The sequence below is a fragment of the Phyllopteryx taeniolatus genome, chromosome 2 (genome assembly GCF_024500385.1).
Source record: "Phyllopteryx taeniolatus isolate TA_2022b chromosome 2, UOR_Ptae_1.2, whole genome shotgun sequence".
NCBI classification, from domain to species: domain Eukaryota; kingdom Metazoa; phylum Chordata; class Actinopteri; order Syngnathiformes; family Syngnathidae; genus Phyllopteryx; species Phyllopteryx taeniolatus.
In genome coordinates, this window is record NC_084503.1 from 25,566,746 (window position 1) to 25,592,482 (window position 25,737).

Sequence of the window (25,737 nt, forward strand, 5' to 3'; positions counted from 1 at the left end):
TGTTTGTGATACTGTGATAGTTTATGTGAATTTAGTCCAAATTCATCGTTGCTACGGTGAAGCCCAATGTTAAATTAAGCTTTTTTTTTTTTTGTCATCGCCGCTTACGTTGCTTTGAAGACTAAAATAAACACTAAAAAACATCAGTGCAAAAGTGCAAGCAATCATTTACCTCGTTATCTGTCTCAATGTTGGTATCGACGTATTTTATTGTTTCACTCACCCAGTTGACTGAGAGTTAACTTCACTGAAGCTCCGCGCTGTGTAGGCTGAGGCTCAGAGCGCGTCAGATGCTACACATCGTGAAAGCCTCCTTTGCACAATATAATCTTATTCCAAGTGTTGCACTGAGGCAACTGGTCATTCATTTTAACAAAGTTAAGAGACACTTTTGCTTGCTGCCGCCGCCATTGGGCACAAGCACGTCATTGTGCGCGCTCTTCTTCGTTGGTTCAGGCCCAGTCTTAGCTGTTTTTCGCCACTCCTTCTTCGGGGCTGGAGGACTAAGCATCGAAACTGGGAACCGAAATGTTTTAATTCGAACGGTTCCGGGAGAACCGGAACGTTAGTCCCGGTTCAAATTGGTTCTCGAGTTTCGATGCCCAACCCAAATTGGGACACACAAACCCCTCCACCACGATAAGGTGACGGCTCAAGGAGGGGCATATATATATATGCCCTCGATAAAACGGACCCCGATATAACGTATATCGGCTAAAACAGACTGTCGGGACTTAACAATGCGTCCAAAACTAGTTTCCATTTGTCACTAAAACTGCCGTTGACAAAGTCTGTTAGTTCCACAATTGGCCGCTGTTGTTTACTGGCGCTGTGGCGCAATGGAGGCAGAGAATGGGGCTGACGTATTTCCGGTTTACAGATATACAATATGACTAAATCCAAATCCAAAAACTGTGCCTCCCGTGCCTACATGGCAGCCATGTTGAATGTGTGGGATTGACCAATGTGGCGGCCATCAATGATTATTATTATTATCGATTATGATTTGTTGTCTACTGTGCATCGAGTGCTGGCAGAGAGAGAGCGGCATGGCTGCAGTGTTAACTCTGAGGAATACAAAAGTCTTTGGAGTCTGGAACATGCTATTTTTGGTACTGTCACAGTTTTTTTTTTTGTCAAGCCGTTCGCCTGTGGCAGTGGATTTGGAACTAGGAAGCACACTAATTTTTTGTGGCTCACGAAAGCGACTCGCCTCTGATAAGTACTGTGCGTTAATGTAATCATGACCAAGTATACCGGCATGGTAAGTTTGAATAAAATGTGAAACTTTTAAACATTTTCAAGCAATACATAACTTTGTACTGTACTGGGCGTTTTAGGCCACGAAAAAAAAAAAACAATGTACTGTGCAGTTATATGGGTGAAGAGGGCCTCAAAAAAAAAAAAGTGCCTCAATCTAACGGACAATCTGCTATATTGGACGACCCCACGCCCTTATTAGTCTGTTCTATTGGGGTTCCACTGTACCTTAACGATATATCCACCGACAGTTATGTGTCCCAAACAAGAAATCTGGCACAGTACCCGTGACACGCCCACATGGGAATCCACCCAACACCACAGGATAAATCTATATCAGAAACATTCGAAAAACATAACGTTGAATGGAAGTAGTAAATCGGATTAAATATATGTCTGATTGAGTGTCGGCTTTAACAATATTTCCATCCCCAATCACAAGCCTCCTCCCTATAACCAGATGTCTTACATAGTACCCAGACTGACTTGTGAGAGGCAGCATTGTGCAACAGGGTATCCATCCCACACCACAGGAAAATCACTCGGGATTATCTCTCAGAGGCATCCAATTTTTTTGAGACATCCGACAATAGAGCCTGAATTTGGTTGGGAGGAATTAGGCTCAAAATCAGATCACTTATTGTAGTACCTGTCCTGCAAGAGGGAGAATGGTGCCACAGGGGATCCACCCCGCACCACAGGACAATTTTTAGAGACATTTGCTGACTTTAACCGTATGGGAGTGAATCTGACTCAAAATTGTACCGATTATCCACATGTGTGCACCCCAGTAAGGACTGTTTTTACTAACATTTGCATGACCTGCTGAGGCACCAAGAGGGAGGTGTTGAGCCCATTCCGAGATCATTAAAATTATTGCTGATGTAAGGAGAATTTCCAACTTAAAATGTCCTTCCATGTCGTCTCTTCACTTCGTCGTCAAACAGTCAGCCTTTTTTCCCCACCCCTTTTTTTCTCAGTTTCAACGCTCACCCACCGCCCTCGCTCTCTCTCTCTATCTATCTCTCTCCTATTGATCAGATCTAATTTGCATCCAGGAAAGAAGAAAACTCACACTTTCACACTTACGGAGAGAGGGCGATGCCGATGATTTATTCATTTCAAAATAAAAAAAAAAAAAAGAAGCAGGAGGTAGATGAGAAAGGGGGGGGGGGGGTGCGGGGGGGTGGAATCTTCGTAGGCGGCAGGCGGGCGACTAAGCAGCCTCTGAGCCTCTCTCTCTCTCTTTGCGGCCCCCGGGGTGGGCACGTGGTGTGCAAGCGCTCCTAATTAACAAGGTGAATCATGTTGCCGCTCTCTAATTAGCCCAACATGACAATCTAATAGAAACACGCAGGCCCGATGCCGGCGTGCTCTTGTCCTCCCCCCCCGCCCCCCCACATGGATGCCTGCAGTGACGACACCTTGGGATTCAACCACAAAGCAAAGATGGAACAAGAGTTGGTACGAGGTCAGAATTACAGGGAGGAGGATTTTGCAAGGTGAACGTAGCCCCTATTTCTTAATTGAAACGCATCCCTGGCACCTCGCCATCAGCGTCGCTTGTGTGCGCCCAATTCCCCTGTCGCTTGTGCTTCCCAAGGAGGGCTTGGAATGCCGCGAAGACAAAAGTGAAGCTCACAGGCGAGGAGACGTGTCGCTATCTCCCTCTGAGGCAAAAAAAAAAAAAAAGAAAAGAAAAATCTCTTGTTTTCCTTCTCATTACAGCACTTTTGTAATAGAGGAAAACACACACACACACACACACACGGGAACACCAAAGGTACTTTTAAAAAGAAGCCAGAAGAGTTGTTCTTTCTCTCTTCTCGTTCTTAAAACATGACTTGAGGTGAAGAAGAAGAAGGGACAAATCTCAAGTTCAAGACCACAAGACGACAACAAAGCAACAAATACAAAGAGACTGTGCTCTTACAAGTCCCCCAACTTAGGTTTTTCGAGTTATGAGGCATTGCTAAGCATATTTTTTGCTTCGCATCACGAGCAGAAATTTGTTACAAGCAAGCTTCAGGTATGCTGCTGCTTGAGTGAAGTGTAGGAAAAAAATGGAGCAAGCAAAAAAACTTCTCAAAAGTTGATGAATTAATAAATAATTACAGTCCAAATTTAATGCACATACCAATTGCGAATTGGGAAAAGACATTTCACTACCAAATACAGATCTGTAACAATACATTCAGGATGACTGTAACTTATACGGTTTAAAGTACTCCATCGAAGACATTAATTATTGCAGTACAAAATTGGCTCTTCTGAGTCTAGTATATGCACGCAATGCACTAAAAATACTCCAGACACCAACAGTATTTTGGCATGCTATGTGTGACACAAAAACTCTCCCGTTTTTAACTGCAGGATTCCACTACCTACAATACTGTGCATACTCTGGGATTTAAATACAAGTATAATCAACCGCCCCTAAAAGTATTTAAAATTAATACTTGTTACTTTAGCTATCGCTAAGAAAATAATATTATTAAACTGGAAAGATAAACAAGCCACCAATATTAATCAATGCTTAAATCCTACCCTAGAATACTTTGCATTATAAAAAATGTTAGCAGAACCAAATAACCAACTACAAATTTACATAGAAAGTTGGTCACCTTTCATCAGCATGTTGAACCTAGATCTGTGATTCCTTGTTAGAGTTGCTAGCTAGCTGGTGTTGTTAAACATTGTGGAGAGCCATGGAGCTTCCCGCGCTGTACAATCTCGTTGACTGCAGGGACGTTCAGCACTGCCGTTCAATGCCGTCATGTATGCGTTATTGGATTTAATAATCTGCCGACGAAGCCCCCATGGAGCCGATGATTCGTGCTTTATATGAGTGGCTCTGCACCGTGTTTAGCAATGCTAGAGAGCTAGCCACAACCGTAGGAATGCCTGAGGTGCCTGCGTGACGTTATCACAAAACACGAAACAGCTCTAAAAAATGAACTAGCTTTTCGGATTCAAACATACAAGAAATCAGGGCGAAACGTCTCCGGAGTGAACAAGATTGTTTTTGTTATTATTATTATTTTTTAAACCTGTCCTGTTCGGTTGCTAGGTGAAGCAGAATGGAGACTCTGTATCCATTTTATGTCTGAACAGTTTAACTGTCCAACATTGGATGTAGTGAGGGAAGAGATGAGGGCAGTTGGTGTTAGAGAGGAAGATGCAGGAGATAGGCTTACATGTAAAAGGATAACACGCTGTGGCGACCCCTAACGGGACAAGCCGAAAGGAAAAGAAGAAGACTTGTGCTACACCCTGTGAGGGAAGAACAGGACAATTTAAGATAGGACAAGACAAGACAGGACACGGACAGGAGGGAGGGGAGAAAGCAGGACAAGGTGGACCCGGCTGGACAACTGGAATGTATTGGGAGTGGCTAAGTAAATTCTAAACAGCTAAAGAAACAGAGTGCAAGCATCTCAAGAAGTTCGTAAAGTCATAAGCGTTATTTATAACAATTAGGGAGTGCCCCTACACCAAGCGACTGACTCCCAGGGTTGTGTGTCTGCGGACACATGCAGGTGAATTGACACTGTCTCGTATTTACAACAAAAGTCAGAGGTGTCCTGGAATTGCTGTGCAGCACAACGGGGGCAGAGGACCACACGCCACCCAGCTGAGAGAGAAGGGGGGGCTGGCTCACCAGTGAAAATAGAACCCTATCCTTGTATTGTCTTTCTGGGCTCTGGCGTGAGCTTTGCAGTTCGTATCCGACTATCAGCGTTATCAGCATTAGCCTTTGATAAGCGGCACAATGTTTGCTTGGGGTGATGGCCTGGTGGGTATTCATGTTTGCCGATGTGCCTGTTGCATGCACCACATGTACAGATCAGCTAAAACTAATTGACGTGTAATTCAGCGGCTTAGTGACAAAGTGCTGCCTCTACCAGTGAAAACAGACATCTATTGGGTCTCACTTTTCTCTTCTGACACTGAGCTGGTTATGCACAAAATGTCGCTGTCTTTGTCATGGTAACAAAAACCCTACACAGCATTGGCCCTGAAGTACATAGGAGCGGGTGAGCAGTAGCTCATTTGCATGAGCGAGGACTACACCCTCAAAAAGGCAAAAAAAAGGGGGTTTAAAATGTACTGTAATTCTTAATCCTTGGGTTATTTTGACAAAAGCATGCCACAGACATATTATTAGACATATTAACACATCTGTGAACTGTCTCAAATGGTACTGTATATTTCTATACATTAGTGCCATTTCCTTTCGATTCAATGGGGCAAGTTGAGTTGAGATGTGTGATTTGAGTTACTTGTCACAGAACAAATTAAACTCGTAAGACAAGATACCACTGTATATGCGGCATTTGAAAAAGGCGTGGGAAAAAAATGATTTGCTATCCCAACTAATTGACTAGCATCCTAAATTGAGTTTGACCTATACAAAATTATAAAGCATTATCCATCCATTTATGGGGCTAGAGGAAGGTACAACATGTATCAATGAGGCCAGAATATACAATCCATGAAGTGGGACATGCAAAACAAAAGGACTTCTCTTTGAAAGTCAGTACAGAGAGTGAGGAGGAGGAAGAAGATTGAGGATGGAGGAGGAGGAGGAGGAGGAGGGCAGCCTGTGTTTGGGCCCTCCTGCCCCAGGCCTGCCTAGCGGGAGAGAGAGCGCTGAGCAGTTTTCTGCCGGGCCAGAGGAGGAGAACCCATGAACTTGTGCACATAACCGACTTAATACAAGGAAGAACAAAACAACAGTGGCTGACGCGTTGTCCTTTGACACGCTGGAGCCTCTCACCTCTTGAGGAGCGAGGCCAATTGCCCGACGGGGGTCAATGGCGTGGGTGGGATCCGATCCGGGATTGTGCTGACCTGGTCACTTATGGAGGGATGCAGGGCCAAATGAAGAACATTAAGCGGATTTTAAAAATAACAATAATAATAAAACATGCCTTGTTATTACGTGCGCAATGAGGTTAAATGTTAATGTCGGGCATAAGTCACTGTAATAATAGTGCCAATTTGTGGACTCTAACATATAAACAGCAGAGCGATTTAAAATGAGAGGTCTGGAAGTTGAGCCAGGCCAGAATTAACTCAGCGGTGGAGGTTCAAGGCATTTCAAGCCTCACTGGTGATTCAAAATGGACAAAAGGAAGCTCCAGGGCACCTCGGGGAAGATAACACTTGAGGAGAATTATTCCGACAAAGGCCTCCAAGAGAGAGAGTCTCACACACAGGAATGACTGTGGGCAAAAAAGAATAGAGGAGAGAGGAGGATGGACTCTCCGTGGACTGAGCCATCAGTGATGAGTACCTTGGTTTGTTAGGGAAGTTTTGAGTGGGCTCACCGCTGGTTTTTGCACAACACCTTGTCATGTTCAACCCTTTGTACTTAATACTTAACACGTTGACACAAAATACTCCTTGTGTATTTGTCGTCATAGCTTCTTCAGACTTTTTGTGGGCTTATTAAGGACAGTTAACAAATCCGGATACAAGCGGCAGAAATGTGTTTCCTCCGCAGGGTGTCCGGGCTCTCCCTTAGAGATAGGGTGAGAAGCTCGGTCATCCGGGAGGCTCTCAGAGTAGAGCCGCTGCTCCTCCACATCGAGAGGAGCCAGATGAGGTGGCTGGGGCATCTGATTCGGATGCCTCCCGGACGCCTCCCTGGTGAGGTGTTCCGGGCACGTCCCACCGGGAGGAGACCCCGGGGACGACCCAGGACACGCTGGAGAGACTACATCCTTCGGCTGGCCTGGGAACGCCTCGGGATCCCCCCGGAAGAGCTGGATGAAGTGGCTGGGGAGAGGAAAGTCTGGGCGTCCCTGCTAAAGCTACTCCCGCGACCCGACCTCGGTTAAGCGGTAGAAAATGGATGGATGGATGGATATTAATGACAGACATGCCTATCAAATTACTTAAGGGTTCTGGGTATTGAATTCCCCCCGCCAAAAATGATATACTGTTTCATGGCAAGTCACCAAACTTTGTTGCCTTTCTCTGCCCACACACAATGTTGAAAACTCAAGTGGTTTACAAATTAGCATCGCCCACCTGTCTTGTATACGTGGATGAAATTTGGTAACAATCAAACAGAATCTCCTGGACAAGTTCCTCTTTGAAGGACAACTACAGCCTAAAATGATAGATACTTTATTCACCCACAAAAAGTATCTATAAAATGATAATATAATGAGCACCTGAGATAAAAAGGGCAGAGTTCCCATGTCTTTTTGAGCATAGTTGCTTGAGACTTTTTTGTGGATCTACAGTCCTTATTAGGGCTGCACAATTAATCAAATTTAATCGTGATTGTGATTTTGGCTGCCACAATTAAATGAGCCTGATCTTCTGCGATTTTTTACATTTAAGATGCGGGCACTGCTGCATATGAAAAGTGCTTCAGAAAGCAGCAGTCAGCCAGTCACCAGGGGGTGACCATATGGTTAAGCCTTCATTAAGCGCCGGCACCGCGCTCGGGGCCAACTTAAAAATATGGCATTGATGTCCAATGTAGTAATAAATGAACCTTTTATTTTGAAGTTGGCCCTCTAAGCACATTGGCAGAGAGGTGGTGTGTCACGGTAAGGCACGTTTTACAATCGTTGTAGCAGGTGCCTTGACTTCAACTTTTCGGCTGGCTTGACCTCAATGAAAAAAAGCCGAGAGTAAATAGAGAGGGGAATGAAAACTGTCAAGTTCTTTGCAGTTTGTGAACTTGCACGACTGACCAATGGTCAAGCAGAACAACGGCGACGTACTCATCTTTAACGATTCACTATATTGACGGAGATTTTCAAATAAAAAGTCGGTGCTTACAGCCTATGTTATTGCGTTTTATGCCTTAATTGTTTTTGCTTCCATTAAGTTGCAATTCGTGATTGCAGTTTGTAATAGCATATTTATTCAGTTAGCCCTTGGTAAAGTAAATTTTCTTTGGGATATATTTATTTTTTATTATTATCTATCATTTCTTATTTAAGGCGCCACGGTGGACGACCGGTTAGCACATCTGCCTCACAGTTCTGAGGACCGGGGTTAAAATCCCAGCCCCGCCTGTGTGGAGTTTGCATGTTCTCCCTGTGCCTGCGTGGGTTTTCTCGAGGTACTCCGGTTTCCTCCCACATTCCAAAAACGTGCATGGTAGGTTAATAAAGCTGGGATAGGCTCCAGCGCGCCCGCGACTCTAGTGAGGATAAGCGGTACAGAAAATGGATGGATGGATGTCATTTGGTGGGCACACGTGGTAGTTATGTTTGACTGTCGTCAGGATTATGAAGAGATTCTTGGAAAAAGTTCTCCCCAATAATGGATGCCTGGACCCAAAAAGCTTGAGAACCTCTGGTCTAACAGACATCTTGGCTGAGTGCACCATCCACATATGAAATAAACATCTCCCTCAAATAGGCACCTCCCTTTTCCCCAAGGGGGAAAAAATAAACAAACCAGTAGAATCATTAATTAGCTCACTTTATTGATGCTGTCGTTCACACACGGACATTAAAGCGTTAACTGCAGGGCCCATTTGAACTCTGTTGCTAACCAAAACAGCAGCACCTACTACAGTACATATACAGTCTTGTATGTTGTAAACAAGCTGCCTGTGCAGCATTAAAGATCTTGTGTTACATGTAGATGTCGTCATTAGGGTCACAGGTCATCTGGAGCCTATCCCAGCTGACTTTGGGCGAGAGGCGATATAGACCCTGGACTGGTCACCACTCAATAGGTATGAATGTGAGTGTGAATGCTTACTTTTTTATGTGTGCCCTGGGATTGGCTGGCAACTGGGATAGGCTGTACCCTACCTCTCACCCAAAGTCAGCTGGGATAAGCTGCAGCTCACCCACGACTCTATTGAGGATAACCGCTCTGGAAAATGGATGGATTACTCCAAATAAAGGCAAACCAGATAATGCCTTCCCCGTAAAGTGATGCATCCCCATCCACAGAAATATATTATTGTATTTAAAAAAAAAACTTTTCGCATTGGTCCCTGTTGGTGTAATAAATATTATAAGCTTTAGGTGGCAACAGCAGGACTTTGGAGGCGTGTATAAAGCTGCTGCTACGCAGCTTTTTACATAAAAAAAAGCTTCTAATTGCGTTGGTATTTAAACGTGTCACCGGCAGCGTGTGAGAGCCAGAGAGCGAGAGAGAGAGGGTCGGTCTAGCGCCTCTTCTTCCTCCACCGTTTGGCCAAAAGGTCACATGGGCTATTTTCAAAATGCCCCGCGGTGAAAATCAATGGGCAAATCGCGGAGCTCGCTTCCTGTTTGTTGTCGCCGTGTCTGTGCGTTTGGCCAGAGAAAGACTTTGGGGACGTGGTGGGGAGGAGGGTGCGAAGGCCAGTGGAGATACATCATCGTGTCGACAGCACGAGATGCGTTGCGGCCATAGATTCATCATCGCCACGTCTGCAGCCTGCCAGTGGACCCGGGAAACCGGAGGGGAGCGAATAGAGATGAGAGAAAAAAAAAATAAACACAATACAAAAAAAAAAAAAAAAAAAAAAAAAAACTTTACGAATCGCTGAAAAACTCACCTATTTGCACTTATCTGCATACTTTTGTTATTTTTCTATAAAGGTAACATGCTGCCCAAACGTCTTGCTCCTTCTAATGTGCTGTGAAAATGCTTTATCATTATTATTCTTCGGTCAACATCCCTTTAATGGCTTTCACATACTTAAAAGCACAGCAAATGTTGAAGGAATTTGTTAGGGGTCATCAAAATTTGCGAGGAAGTGCCCCCCTCAGAATTTTTTGAAAATTCAACCACAAAGCCAGTTTCACTCAGTAACATGACATTTGGTAGGCATGGCTATCACAAGCACTGGTGCTGTACGATTTTGGCCAAAATAATGATCATGACTATCTTGATCAATATTGTAATCAGGATTACTAATCACGATTATTCGTCGTTAGGGGAAAAATATGTATTTATGTGCCTTGGAAATAAGGAACATTACTGTAATAATACGCCTTTGCTCTAAAAAAAATTCATGCATGGATGTCAGATTTATGTTACAATACGTCACAATCATATCAGACGTTTGCATTGTGCTAAGGTAGGGATGAGGAATTAGTTTATTAAATTTGTTTTACCGAGAAGCTGTTCCCCATACAGTATGTAGTTATGCACTTTTTTTAAATGATACGACAATCATTCATCCTTCATTCATCTTCCGTTCCGCTTATCCTTACTAGGGTCGCGTGCGTGCTGGAGCCTATCCCAGCAATCTTCGGGCGAGAGGCGGGGTACACCCTGAACTGGTCGCCAGCCAATCACAGGGCACATACAAACAAACAACCATTCGCACTGACATTCACACATACGGGCAATTTAGATAATTTATTGCAAATTATTTTTCAGACCCCAAGCTACAGCTCGCGGTTTGAGAACTGCTGTATTAGAGGGATGCCCCCTTAATGATACCGTTGCATTCTCCTTACATCATAGTAACACGGCGCGGTAATCACTCGTATGACAGGCTAACGCCGGAGCGTTGTCGTGTTCTAACGTCTCTGTTCATCATTGTCACAATACGGCAACTTTTCAGAGGATACTACGGGAGTGTGAGGCAGCGTCTCGCTCGCTCAAAGCGCCTTTGCTGAATTTTTCATGTTCCCGCCTTGTATCAAAGGGGCCCGGAGCACTTGGATGGAAGGAAGGATGGATTGAAATATTACTGCGATCTCAGATTGTGGTGTCGCCACTTTATTAGGTACAGCTGCACAGCTTTTGCATTGAATCTCATCATAAGAAGTCAGATGGACCAATGTTTTTTCACCATTGAAGTGTCTGTGATATGCTTTCGTCAAAATGCACCAAGGACAAACACTTTAAACCCCCTATTTTCACCTTTTTGAAGGGGTGGTCCTGTCTCATGCAAATGAGCCACTTCTCACTCTGCCGCCTATACTTCAGGCCACTGCCAAGTACGGATTTTGTTACACTGACAACCGAGAGCGGAGCCAGGATGTCATGAAGTGGAGAGCGGCTGCAGCCCACAGAAAAATGAGTTCCAATAAAGCCAAAAATTAGGGAGAATTTTCATTGTGGAGGCAGCACTCCCCATCACCAATCCGCCAAATTACACTTCTACATCAATTAAGCTGATCTGGGGATGTGCTGAATGCAGCAGACACCTTGCCAAACACAAATAATACCCCCGGTCCCCCATCTCAGCATCCACAACTTAAAGTAAAGGACTAATTGCATGCTATTTCATGATATGACTTTGTCTTGTTCCAAATTTACCGACTTCTTGATTTATTTCAGGTCATTATGATTATGCAAAGGAGTAATAGAGTTGCATTTAAAAGAAGAAAATAGTACAATTAAGAGGAAAAATTCACAATTTAATTTCACGGTACAACACTGTATTCACTTCAAGTTTCCAGATTTTGTGTGTGTGGGGGGTTAGGGTTCATTCTGATTATTTTGATTATGTTTAGGACTAACAGGGCCAAATTAAAAATGAAGAAACAATTATGACAAAAAAAATTTCATATTTTCCCTTTATTTGATGACAAAAACCTGTATTCAACTCTCCTGTCTTTGGGGTTAGTCAGTTCATTAGGGGTTAGTTGTTTTGCATCTTTCTGATTATTTCAGTTATACAAATTCCAACTACGAACGTATTAAAAAGAAGCAACTAGTACAATTATTTGGGAAAATTACATAATTTCCTTTCAATTAATGAATTGATACTGATTTCACTTCATATTTTCCGACCTTGTGGCTTATTTCGAGTCCTTCTGGTTATTTTAACATGGAGATGAACAAGCATTAGGGCTACCTTCAAAAGAAACATGGAAAAATTAAGAGGAAAAAAAATTTAATACAAGAGAAAAATTGAAGAATGTTACAAAACTGGAGACATTTTTAAAATACAAAGTTGTAAGCTGTTGTTCCTTTTGTTTTACCCCTTTATTCCTATTAATACGAAAGGTGAGAGTAATCATTAATAAACGTCAGGAGGAGCTATTAACTACGGTTTTTATGACACGCACGGATAAAAGGAGTTCAGATCACTCATACAGAAAAATACCGGTATACACACACACACACACACACACACACAAACAGACGGACGGACGGACAGACAGACAGAAAGATAGATAGATTGATAGATAATTATCAAGATTTAATGGTGAATGTTCCCCTTTGCCTGTCAAAAAAATGGAGTGTTTACACGTCTATTCAAGAATATAACGCATATTAACTTAATTTCTCCGCCATGACATCAGTGAATGATCCATGTGTGTGTATGTACAGTATGTGCGTGCGCCGGGAAAGAAAGTCTGGGTCTCGGCAACGTGTCCGGGCCTTCATTATCCTGATGAAATTTGCGCAGATGTGTCAGCTGCCGACAGACTCGGCGGTGACACAAACAGCCAGCTCTGTTGCCTTGAGCCGGCCAGGTGATGGAAACAGGGAGAGGCACGAACGCTGAGAAACGACGGCCATTAAGCGACAAAAAGAAGGGGGGCGAGGGTGTTACATATATATGCATGTACAGTTCAGAATAACAGCAGCGTGTTTGAAAATATTCAGTAAGGCTCCCAATCCCTACAATAGATTTTATTTCACAAATTGTATTCATGAAAGGAAGTCTATCAACTGTGTTATTCCTGTAAAGAAGTAGAAAAACGCAGTCTAGTGGTTGTATGAGCATTGTTTCTGAGAAGTGCTTTTCCTAATCACTCACCAAACTAATATTTAGTTAAAAGCTAACTGCTTCACATCTGTGTTGCATTTTTCTTTACAAAGTCAAACATTTACTCTTTCAACTGAAACATGCTTTCCTGTGAATCACTGTACACTGTATTCTATGTTTTAACTCTAGTTTTTTTCCCCTTTGTTCTTAAATGCTTTTAATCATGTAAAGCACATTGTTTATGAAATGCGCTATATGAATACATTTGCTTTGCTTTGCTATACAGTAAACGTTTGAGTTTGTCAAGAGAAATGCAACACAGAAATGAAGCACTTTGCAGAAATGTTACTTTAGTTATTTAGAGGACAACAAAATGTATTAAAATAGTAAATATTAGTTTAGATAGTTGCAGGAAAGCAAAACCTTGGAGGATGTGTTTGTTATACAGTAAATGTTCGAGTTTTTTTTTACTTCAGGAAAGCAAAACCTTCAAGCATGTTTCAGTCTACAGGTATGTAGTAAATATTTGAGTTTGGCAATTAAAATGAGATAGAGATATGAAGCAGTTCTTACAAACAGTCCTGATAAACCAATATTATTTATTTGCAGCAAAGGAAAATATTCAAGGATTTTTTGTGTTTTTACAGTAAAAAAAGTAAAGTAAAATGTAACACAGATTTGAAGCAGTTCTCAGAAACAGCGCTTGTTCAAGTACTGTAAACTGCAGTTCCATTATTGGAGCAGGGAGGGCGCTTTGTGTCCTCGCTCTCCCCCCTCCCCTCTCTGTTTTCAGCACCTGTCTTCAATCAGCCTCATCACCACCGGTGTATATAAGCCTGCCTGTTCCCGGAAATCCTCAGTAAAGTATTGCAGCCTCTCCTAGCGGTACCACAGCCCACCTTATGTCAAGTAAGCTATACTGTTCATCGCTTCCCTTGTTAACTCTTGTGTCTCCTCGTTCCCAGTGCTCCCCTGTGATCCTGAGCCACGTCATTCCTGCCACCAAGCCAGCCGCCTGTTCTGTCCACTGCCTGCCGCCTGCCAACACATCCAGGACCACCTCCATAACCTTTCCTCAATAAACTGTTCATCATTTTACATCTGCCTCCGCCTGCTCTTGGGTCCAGCTGCTCCCCACACGCGACATAAACGTTAGTTCAGTGATTGACAGGAAAGCCAAATCATCAAGCCTTTTTCAGTTAATGTGGTAAACGTTTGTCAAGAAAAATGCAACACAGATGTAAACCAATCGGTCCGTTCGGAATGCAACTGTACACTGTATGTTATCTTTCCCAAACGAAGCTTGTTCTAATGTCAGTGTATGTGTGTGTGTGTGTGTGTGTGGCGCTAATCCGGCCACATCCACATGACGAGCGTACTGCCACTTAACAGGAAGGAGATCCACTTTGATCACAAGGATCCCCGCCGGGGCTCTGAATCTGTCGCGCTGCCTATTACACGGCCTCATTTGCATATACGGGGCTTATGGGTAGATGCAAAGATCTGTGCGTGAACGCTCTTAACCGGCAGAGAAGAAAAAAAAACGATGTCCGGGTCAGAAGACATCGAGCGCAGCCAGTTGCCGGCAGTGAGGGGCTCGTCGCCTTTGAAGGTCACGAGTTCAATCCCAAGGAAAAATCGCCTAAATGAAATGGTTTGGCCCCGTGACAATGCCGGGGTGCCCTTGAGAAAGACACTTACAGCTGCTTCTAAATAGAAATGGACCAATGGCCAGCAGCCACGCTGAATATGCAGTAGCGTAAAGAGCCACAATGAAATATATACTGTATATAACACAGTAATAACATTATTATGACAGAGTAATAACAATGACAGAGGTACGTGACTATGAAAACAATGGAAATAAATAAGATAAAGTGCAAGAATATACAAGCGTTTTTTTTTAAATTCAATAAAAAATATATACATATACAAAAAATATGCAAAACGTAAATTTACATTTTAATGTAAATTTATCCATCCATATTATTTTAACATACTATATTTGCAGCATCATGTAGTTTTATCACCAAAAAAGTCATACTTTGAGAACACAGTAGGAATGTTACAATAAAAATCATACAATACTATGTATATTTCATTTTAATCAATTGAAAATGTTACTGTTATACATTTATTCACGTAATAGTTTAGTTTTGTGTTGTATTTTTGTTGTTACAATACATGTTACATGTTGAGCCTCTTAAAGAATTCATATTTAAAAATTGTATTGCATTAGTACCTCATGATTTGACACTGAATGACGGCTAGGTTTGCAGAATTCTGGGAATTTTTAAAGTAGGAAACTTTCCAGAGAAATTAATGGGAATAAACAAGAAAAATATTGAAGATTGGGAAGACTGAGGAATTTAAATGTAGTTTATATTTTACTATAATCCTGATTTAAACAATTGGATTTCATGCAAGTACAGCGGTACCTTGACTTAGTAGTGCTCTTGAATCATGGGTTTTTGTAGTTATCAGACATCGTGTGGTCGATTTTTGCTTTAGAATTTGTGTAACAAACGAGCTTTAGATACAAAGTCGATAGAGTAAACTTATTTTTTAGCAATTCATTTACGATAATGCCCTCACATATGGGCAAAGAGAATTGTCTATTTGCATGGATGTCTGCTGATGACAAAACAAAATGTTTATATTTGTGCTTGAATATGATACTTTTCCATTAAATTACCCTTTGTTGTTTGCAGTTGATTCACATTAATACACATGGAAATTTTTTATTTTGGAATATTTCCAAAATTCGCCATCTTAACTTCGATTGGAAAATTACCAAATACTTGGTGAAAATTTACCAGAACATTTTCACACCTTCGCAAACTTAATGACAGCATTCCTGAGTCTGAGGCTAATTTTGGGTCATTATGGTTATTTAGACTATACGAAGGAACAACAAGGCTCTTTTTTCAAATTGTGAATTAAAAAGTTCCAATTTACGGTATCTAACACCAAGTTAGTAGTTAGCACTTCATGATACGACACTGTAATACTCAACAGTCCCTGACCTTGTGGCTTTTTTTCAGGTTATGTTTTTTACAAAAATACAAAGAAATAATAGGCCTGCATTTAAAAGGGAAAACAGAACAATGAAAAAACTTTGTAATTTAATTTCATGATACAACAGTACATTATTTTTTATGCGTAAATGCCTCTTTAGGTTTTTATTTTTACAACTCTCATACTATTCAAGGAATCCAAACTTAATATATTGTTTGTCATATTCAATGTACTTTGACGCAATTTGACTTATTTCAATCATTTTTTTATAACTACAACTTAATTCCTGCGATTCAGTAACTTTTGATGTTTTTAAAGTTATATGTTTAAATTTTCTATATCATGCGCACCTTTGCACACTCCTCTACTCGACACACTAGAGACTGTTTTATTATTAGGGGCTATACAAATAAACTTGACTTAACTTGACTCTACTAACGTGCTCGATAGAATTTGGCACGCATCACACGAGTCAAGGATCCAAAATGTAAGTGTCAAGCATGCTTCAGAATGGTAAGGATTGCCAAAATTCGCTGTTCTTTGGCACAATCTGACTTTATTTCCCATCTTTTTTTTGTACCATAATTTTAGTTTTGTGACTCTGTCACGTTTTTTGGTGTTTTCTGTCATTGTGCGCGCCGAAGTACACATCTACTAACATGCTTGAGCACTCACACTCCCCAAACACCCAAATTTTAGATGCGAAGCAAAGCAAATTTATTTATAGAACACATTTCCTACACAAGGTAACTCAATGTGCTTTACACGATTAAAAGCGTTTTAAAAAAATTCAGAAAAAAATAAAAGATAGCTTAAAAACAAAGAGAAAAAAATATATAAATAAAGAGAAAAACGTACAGTGCAAGAAGCAAGCTTGGGCATGGTATGGGTTGCCAAATTTGCTGTACTTTGTTCTGAATTCTAACTTTTTCTCTTTTGTTCTGATAATTCCAATTTTATTTTTGCAATTTATATTTGGGATTCATTTTTTCACACCAAACACTTTTACGACATGTCTATGTTGTGTCTGTGCATTTGCACGCACGTAACGTAGCATGCATAAGCACCTCTCTCCTACTGTGCTTGAGCACGGCACGTAGCGCTCACACGCCAAGAATTCAAACTTTGGCTGTCAAGCTTGCTTGAGTTTAGTATTAAGTTTGCTGTACTGTGCTATACAAGGTTCGAAATTCTAACTTTTTATTTTGTGATTTGCTAACTTTTTTCTTCTTCTTGTTGTTCTTGTTTTTCCCAGCTTGGCCCTAATACTCCTTCACATGCTGTCTGATCACCGTGTTATAGAAGTGCGACTTGGAAAAGTGCACAAAACTTTACTAGAAAAAAAAAAAAAGACTTAAAAGAATGCACGTGCTGCTTAATTTTAGCATCGACAACAACAACAGGTGAGAGCTGCTTGTTTTATCCTCCTGCCCACATCGAGTGAAAGAAGTTAGTGTGGAGTAAACAAGGACAAGAACAAACCCAAGCTATGACAGAACTCTTTCGTAAACATGAACAAGAGAGGCCTTCTTTCTGAGCTCCGCTGGGAATGTATCCTATATGAGACGAGACGCGGCTGCTTCCGCTTCAGATTAAAGCGCCTTTGCGTGGCACTTTAGCCTATTACACGCAAGAGACAATATGTCTTTGCACTCCTTTGTAGCTGTAAAAGTTAATGCAGGGAGTAAATCGCTGTGTCTGAAATGCTTATTTGGAGAGTAAACTCGCTTTTCTTTTTTTTTTTTTTTTTTTGCCATTTTTGCGCTTGCACAAGGCTCCTGCTGTGATAAAGCATACAAATCTGTCTCAAAATGCACAGAGTAGGGACAAAGTAAGGCGGTAGATCAAGGGTATAAAAAGTTTTTCAAACAAGGGAAGGAGTAATAGGGCCACATTAAATAATTATGAACATTTCTAGAAAAAGGTTGTTAGGTTATTGTTACGATGAGTCATATTTTTGCAGAGAAAAAGGAATAAATAAAGAAATAAAGTTATCCTTAGTTAAATATATTTAAATAACAGCATTGTTATTAGTTAAAGAACAGCATTCTGATTAGTATTTTTGCAATAACCGTTTCTCCAAAAATTACAAACAATAGTACAAAGAAAAAAGTAAAATTTCAACAATAAAAATTAGTATTGCTACAAGAATGCTGGCACGGTGGTCAACTAGTTAGCACATCTTCCTCACAGTTCTGAAGTTCGGGTTTCAAATCTTGGCTCTGGGCCTTCTTGTGTGGCATTTGCATGTTCTCCCCTCGTTTGTGTGGGTTTTCTCCGGGTACTCCGGTTTCCTCCCACATGCTAAAAACATAAGTGTTACGGTCATTGAAGACTTTTTAATTTTCTCATGTTTTTTGTCATGTGGGACGAAGATGGAGTAGCTGTAGATGTGAACCTTGATCTCATGACTGTGAGGTAAACAAGCTCACCACTTGCTTACCATGCTGCCTGAACTCAGTTTCACTGGACTTGCTTAAAGTCAGCTGGGATAAGCTCCAGCACACCCACAACAAACGCTACAGAAGATGGATGGATGGACTTTATTCCTTTAATTTCCCAGTGCTTGACTTTGGACACCCCTACAGTAAATGACAGCTTTTCTACTAAAATGAAGAGCAACAGTCAAAGTGGTAAAAGCTAGTGAATGATGTATATGGTAGTCTTTTTGGGGGTGTCAATGGGGCAGGAATGAGTTCTGCAACTTCTTTTTTCTTAAATTTGACGTTAAACGGAATTACATATGTAGCAAGCGTATGAAAAATTCATACACGCGAGTCTGGCAAATGTCAAGGGTAATGATCTTACCTCCTTGGCTTTCTGTTTCAGTCGAGCTTGCTCTGGGTCCTCTTGCCTGGAGCGGCTCTGTGGAGTTAAAAAGGGAAATGGGGGGTTGGAAATTGGGGGTGCACATAGGTTAACAGCTGGTTTAAAGAAATCACCCCTCCCTTTATGTCCGATAAAGCATCGCTAGTCATCTGTTTTTGCTGCAGTGAAAAATAGTGCAAAACGGGAACAGGACACGGAGGTGTCAAGGACATCATGTTTGAATTGGCTTTGCAATTTAGTGTCACCCATCTTTCTAGGATACCTGCTTCCGATCTGGGCTCATTTGTGTCTATTCCCGGAAGTTACCGCAAATGGCTGCTTCGAACCAAAATTGACTCCTTGCAGTTCAACTTGAGACATGGGTCCTTGTAATTTTTTTTCAGGCATCCTTCAATAATAGACATGTTAACCTAATTTTGTGTTGATTGATGAAACTGATGTTGGGGCTAATTTGTTTTCCAACTTTCCAGGAGCCCTCGCACCTAAGTCTTAAAAATCCTAAAACTTTGACATTGTCTCTAGCCATATTAGACGGCATAGCAAAAAACCTTTGCAATTTAGCATCACCCATCAGTCGAGGATACCTGATTCCGATTTGGACTCTTTTGGGCAAATTACCTATTGGAGTTAGTCAAAGCATGAGCCCAAAATGGCTGCTTCAAACCAAAATGGACAACTACCGGCCCAATTTCAGGGATGGATCCTTGATCATATTTTGTGTGTCCTGTTATGTCCACCAAATTCCATGTTGATCAGTGAACTGTTGAGTGAAAGTGGGAGGTGGGAGTGTTTTCTAAAGCATGGTGTGTACACTTTAACAGCTGATTTAAAGAAATCACCTATCCCCCCTTTTTTGTCCGCCAAAGCATCCCGAGACTCATCTGTTGCTGCTACAGCAAAAAAAAAATACACTGCAAAAACAGGAAGAGGATACAGAGGTGTCAAGGACATCGTGTTTGAATTGAGTAGAAGTGCAACGGAGCGCACCCCCGGAGGGGCTGTGGCCTTTAAACCTGCTCCAAATCCAGCCCTAAATAAGCCGCTGGAGGGAGACGCTAATCAAAAGAGGTTATTAAAAATTCTGCATGAGCTGGCACACACTCTCACACACAAAGGGGGTGAAGGAAGTTGCCGAGTATTACTGACAGTGTCACTGTGAGCCAGTGTAGCGATCCGTTAGTGTGTGTGTGTGTGTGTTTGTGTGTGTCTGTCTGTTCGTGTGTGTGTGTGTTCCTGTGCGTATCTGTCCCAGGCGTAACGACACTTCTATTTTAATAAGCGGCCGAGATGTGGGTGAATACGCGTGTCCCTGGGAAATCCTTCATCGCCGTGCTAAAATGTGCGTATGGCTGACCACTACAGGCCATACCGGCGCATTACAGCACTACAGAACATGGCTATTTTTGTCAAGCTGGACGTCATCTGCGTGATTTAACCTAAAGTCTAACACACAGTTCAACTACTTGTATGCAAATGTGAAGTAATAATAGGACAATTTGCAGTATATTTGGCTTTTATGTGGGTGTATATCATTTCACGCAGGTATCAGTTAGGGGTGGGAATAGCAGACTAACTCACATTGGACATTGACGCCATATTTTACCACTGATAACGATGATCACAATTATCTATGTAACTCAAAAACCTACACCTATAAGGATACATTTCCTGGTTAGAGTTTGTCAAAGTACTGTACAAGCCCTGGAATCCAGCCAAAATGGCTGCGTCTAATCAAAATGGCCAACTTTTCTATTTCGGTTATGGTTTCTTGAGACTTTTTCATGCATTCAGTTATGATAGAAAATATCCACTCAATTTCTTGTCGATTGGTGAAACTGGGGCCGGGGTCTGAATTTCTTTTTTAACTTTCCAGGGCCCCTCACACCTTGCCAAATTGTCAACATATTATGACGCTATGATTTGTCCACATTAGATGGCATAGGCAAAAAGGCTTTGCAATAATCACTGCCAGTCCTCCATGTTAACATAGAGATTTGAACTCAACAGCCGTCAGTGGCAATGAATGAGTAAAGGCTGACACACACAGAGTGACGGCGCCGCGCTCCAGTGAGAGTTGGCGATCAGGGCTTGATGAAGCCAACAGAACCACATCTTCTGCAAAAAGCAAAGATGCAATTCTGAGGCCACCAAACCGGACCCCCTCTATGCCTCGGCTGCACCTAGAAATTCTCTCCATAAAAGTTATGAACAGAATCGGTGACAAAGGGCAGCCTTGGCGGAGTCAAACCCTCACCAGAAACGAGTCCGACTTACTGCCAGCAATGCGGCCCAAACTCTGACACTGGTCGTACAGGGACCGAACAGCCAGTATCAGGGGGTTCGGCACCCCATACTCCCGAAGCACCCCCCCACAGGACACCCCAAGGGACACGGTCGAAAGCCTTCTCCAAGTCCACAAAACACATGTAGACTGGTTTTGCGAACTCCCATGCACCCTCGAGGACCATGCCGAGGGTGTAGAGCTGGTCCACTGTTCCACGGCCAGGACAAAAACCACACTGCTCCTCCTGAATGTAAGATTCGACTTCCCGAAGGAGCCCACCTCTTCAGCACGCCTGAATAGACCTTACCAGGGAGGCTGGGGAGTGTGATCCCCCTTCCAGACCCTTTGGTCCTCATTTTTAAAAAGGGGGACCACCACCCCAGTCTACCAATCCAGAGGCACTGTCCTCGATGTCCATGCGATGTTGTAGAGGTGTGTCAACCAGGACAGCCCCACAGCATCCATAGCCTTTAGGAACTCCGGGCGAATCTCATCCACCCCCGGGGCCTTGCCACCGAGGAGCTTTTTAACCACCTCGGTGACCTCAACCCCAGAGATAGGACAGCCCGCCTCAGAGAATCCAGACTCTGCTTCCTCATGGGAAGGCGTGTCGGTGGAATTGAGGAGGTCTTCGAAGTATTCTCCCCACCGACTCACAACGTCCCGAGTTGAGGTCAGCAGCGCCCCATCCCCACTATACACAGTGTTGATGGTGCACTGCTTCCCCCTCCTGAGACGCCGGATGGTGGACTAGAATTTCCTCGAAGCCGTCCGGAAGTCGTTCTCCATGGCCTCACCGAACTCCTCCCATGTCCGAGTTTTTGCCTCAGCGACCACCAAAGCTGCATTCCGCTTGGCCAGCCGGTACCCATCAGCTGCCTCAGGAGTCCCACAGGCCAAACAGGCCCAATAGGATTCCTTCTTCAGCTTGACGGGATCCCTCACCGCTGGTGTCCATCAACAGGTTCGGGGATTGCCGCCGGTCGGCCGCCTCGACGTTCCTCCCAATCACGTCGTTTCAGGTCTCACTGTCATTGCCCACGTGAGCATTTTAGTCCACCAGCAGAACGATGGAGTCCCCAGCGGGAGGGCTCTCCAGCACCCCCTCTAAGGACTCCAAAAAGGGTGGGTACTCTGAACTGCTGTTTGGTGCATCGGCACAAACAACAGTCAGGGATGAACCCCAATGTACAGGCGCCCAGTATAGTATACCCACACCTGCTCGCCGCCTCTCACCGTGGGCAACTCCAGAGTGGAAGAGAGTCCAACCCCTCTCAAGAGGACTGTTACCAGAGCCCAAGTCGTGCGTGGAGGCGAGTTCGACTATATCTAGTCGGAACTTCTCTACCTCACACACCAGCTCGGGCCCCTTCTCTGCCGGAGAGGTGACATTCCACGTCCCTAGAGCCAGTTTCTGTAGCCGGGTATCGGCTCGCCAAGGTCCCCACCTTCGGCCACCAATCAGTTCACACTGCACCTGACCCCTATGGCCCCTCCCACAGGTGGTGAGCCTATGGGAAGAGGGACCCACGTTACCATTTCGGGCTGTGCTCGGCCGGGCCTCATGGGTGCAGGCCCGGCCACCAGGCGCTTGCCTTCAAGCCCCACCTCCAGGCCTGGCTCCAGAGGGGGGCCCCAGTGACCCGCGTCCGGGCAAGGGAAACTGATACCCATTTGTCTTACTCAGCATAGGGGTTTGGAGCCGTGCTTTGTCTGGTCCCTCACCTAGGACCTGTTTGCCATGGGTGACCCTACCAGGGGTGTGAAGCCCCAGACAACTTAGCTCCTAGGATCATTGGGACACACAAACCCCTTCACCACGATAAGGTGACGGATCAAGGAGGGGTACAAGCTTTCACTCACGCTGAAAATACATTTCCGGGTTTTTACACAAGCAAGACACCAAACGGCCACTGTGCCGCCCCATGCCAAATAATTGCCGTACGAGCATCAAATATTGTGGTTTACATCAATACTTAACTACTGTATATTCATAATGTCTAATGTTCATGTGGATGAAATGTGACGCTTGTGACCAAAATGTACCCGAACGGCACGTACCTCACTGGGTATGTTCAAATGAATGTAGTATGCCAGATTCCTTTAAAATATCCACACACTTTTATTCTGACCCCCGTCCAAACCACCTCTTCCTTAACTATTAATCTACCTATTTATGGTTTAGGAAATGTGAAAAAGTACAATATACTGTCAATAGAGCTTCAAATGCCTATATAGGCTCGCTGTTCAGGGCGTCCAGTCTTTAATGTCACCGAGCTGCTTCCAACTGTGTTTTGTTTTACAACAAGCCAGGTTTTGATAAAAAAAAAAAAAAAAAGAGGGGAAAAAGGACAGCTTTGGTGTCCTATTATCGTCCACGGCAAGAGCGGCAGTGTAATAACGCAATCAAGACGACGAGGTTTGTGGTGATGACGATCCTTACTGTGTGACATTGGCCCCATTCAAAATTAATTAAATGAACCCTAGCTAGCTCGCTCGCTCACTCGCCCTGCTAATGTGCCACCGCGGGGCATTTTCATTTGCCGAGGATTGTCTCTCCTTTCTCTCTGGTCAGCAGTGATCTTTTAACACATTTTCATAATTTTTTTCTTTTTTTTTTTTAATAAGCTGCATGGGAGGGTCAGAATCTTAGAATCAGTTCCCAATATGATGCTATTATTTGATATTTTGACTAGTATTTTTAGTTTATTTTAGTTTCTTTATACATCATTATTGATTATATATTACACAACTTCACTTTCTTTAATACTTCTTACTCATAATTACTTAAAGGTTTTATGATGGTGACAAGCAGCACTGTGACCTGGTGGTTAGCATGTTTGCATCACAGTCGAGAGGTCCAGCGTTCGAATCGAAAATCACTTTTTAGTCAAGAATTAAGATGGATGAATGTTATTGCAGGTTTTGTGTGTGTGTGTGTGTGTGTCTAGGTGTGTGTGTGCGCATGTGTGTGTGTGTGCACCAGGGTTATAATAGTTCTGGATTTTCCATTATAGTTCGTTATAATTTCATTTTGACTTTTTCAAATTCAGTTAGTTTTAATTAGTTTCAAGTTTTATTTTTTTCAAAAGTGCTTTGTTTTAGTTTAGTTTTTATTAGTTTTAGTTCTTTTCCATTTGGGGTATTTGTCAAGTATTAGATAATTTAAAAAAGATCATAATTAAGTGTTGTGTGATAAAAACCCAACAAAAATTACTATTTTAAAAAGAAATGATTAACTTTATAATAGATTAACATCTACAAATCAAATACAGGTACTGTATAACAGCCCACAGTATTTGAAGTGCAATAAGTGCAGTTCATAATACTGCTTCTACGGTTAGATTGGATGCATTACAATGTACAGTAAAACCTGTCCTGAGACACACACTGTAGTATGGCTTTTTTTAAATTAGTGTTTATATGTTTGACTTACAGCGGTACGGTAGCGACTGGTTAGCACATCTGACACACAGTTCTGAGGACCCGGTTTCAAATACGGGCCTCACCTGTGTGGAGTTGGCATGTTCTCCCTGTGCCTGCGTGGGTTTTCTCCACGTACTCAGATTTCCTCGCACAGCCCAAAAACATGCATGGTAGGTTGATTGATTTGTCTAAATTGCCTGTCAGTGTGAATGTGAGTGCGAATGGTTGTTTGTTTATATGTGCCCTGCAATTGGCTGGTGACCACTTCAGGGTGTACCCTGCCTCTTGCCCAGAGTCAGCTGGGATAGGTACAACCCGCACGCAACCCTACCAAGGATAAACAGTACGGAAAATGGATGGCTGTTTAACTCAAGTTCTTATTTGCATGTTATGTTCTTATTGCTAAATTGCAAACTTGTCAAGTGGACTTTCAGATTTGTGACTGTTAGATAGACAGATAGAAAGTAAGCCTGCTTTTATCTTCAGTGAAAGTGCATCCACTCTGTTTTTTGTTGTTGTTGTTGTTTTTGAGTCCATGATTATTGTGACGAAGCTTTTCAAGTTTTCTTGCTCTTGCTGAAGGGTTGTTGGCAGTAGTTCAATCACCTGCTGTGTCAGCGAGACAAACTCCTTGTCTTCTTTCACATCTGCCTTTCATGGCGGGAAACAGCGGCATTTTGAGACTCTCGGCAGTTGTCTATTACTCTGGATTTTCCCCAAAAGACGAATAACCGACATGCAGGTTCCGTGATGGCACTAGCTAGTCAGTAGCCATCTTAGCCATTCCCATTAGCAACATGTAGCATCAAAAACAGCTTGGACGTAATCGTTAGCTTTCGAGCAAACTTTCCACTTGGTCTGGCGAGCCGTCAATCCGACGGCACTGTCCGATGATGTCACTTCTAGGCACCACACAATAGGTGAACTACAATTCCCAAAGGACTGTTCGACCTTCGTTCCGTATGCATTCTGTATCTATGTATTAAGCCAGAATAAATACATTTAAAATCAACACCAAAAGCTCATGTATGAAATTAATTGACAGAGACGAAAACGAAGGATATTTTTGCTATCATTATAGTTTTAGTTAGTTTTGTAAACGTGAAATGTTGTTTTACAACCCCAACTCCAAAGAAGTTGGGACGTTGGGTTAAACATACATAAAAACAGAATACAATGATTTGCAAATCATGTTCAACTGATATTTAATTCAATACACTACAAGGACAAGATAGTTAATGTTCAAACTGATAAACTTGACTGTTTGTAG

General features: G+C 42.6%; 1 protein-coding gene across 6 annotated transcripts in view; it reads right to left on the reverse strand.

The window, feature by feature from the left end:
- The window catches only part of LOC133474142 (transcription initiation factor TFIID subunit 4-like), a 222,666-nt gene that overhangs the window by 71,035 nt on the left and 125,894 nt on the right, over window positions 1-25,737 (reverse strand). For all 6 annotated transcript variants that reach the window (XM_061765515.1, XM_061765514.1, XM_061765512.1 and 3 more), the window contains one exon: window positions 18,737-18,793. In XM_061765515.1, coding sequence (XP_061621499.1) covers window positions 18,737-18,793 — 57 coding nt within the window. The remainder of the gene's footprint in view (window positions 1-18,736; window positions 18,794-25,737) is intronic.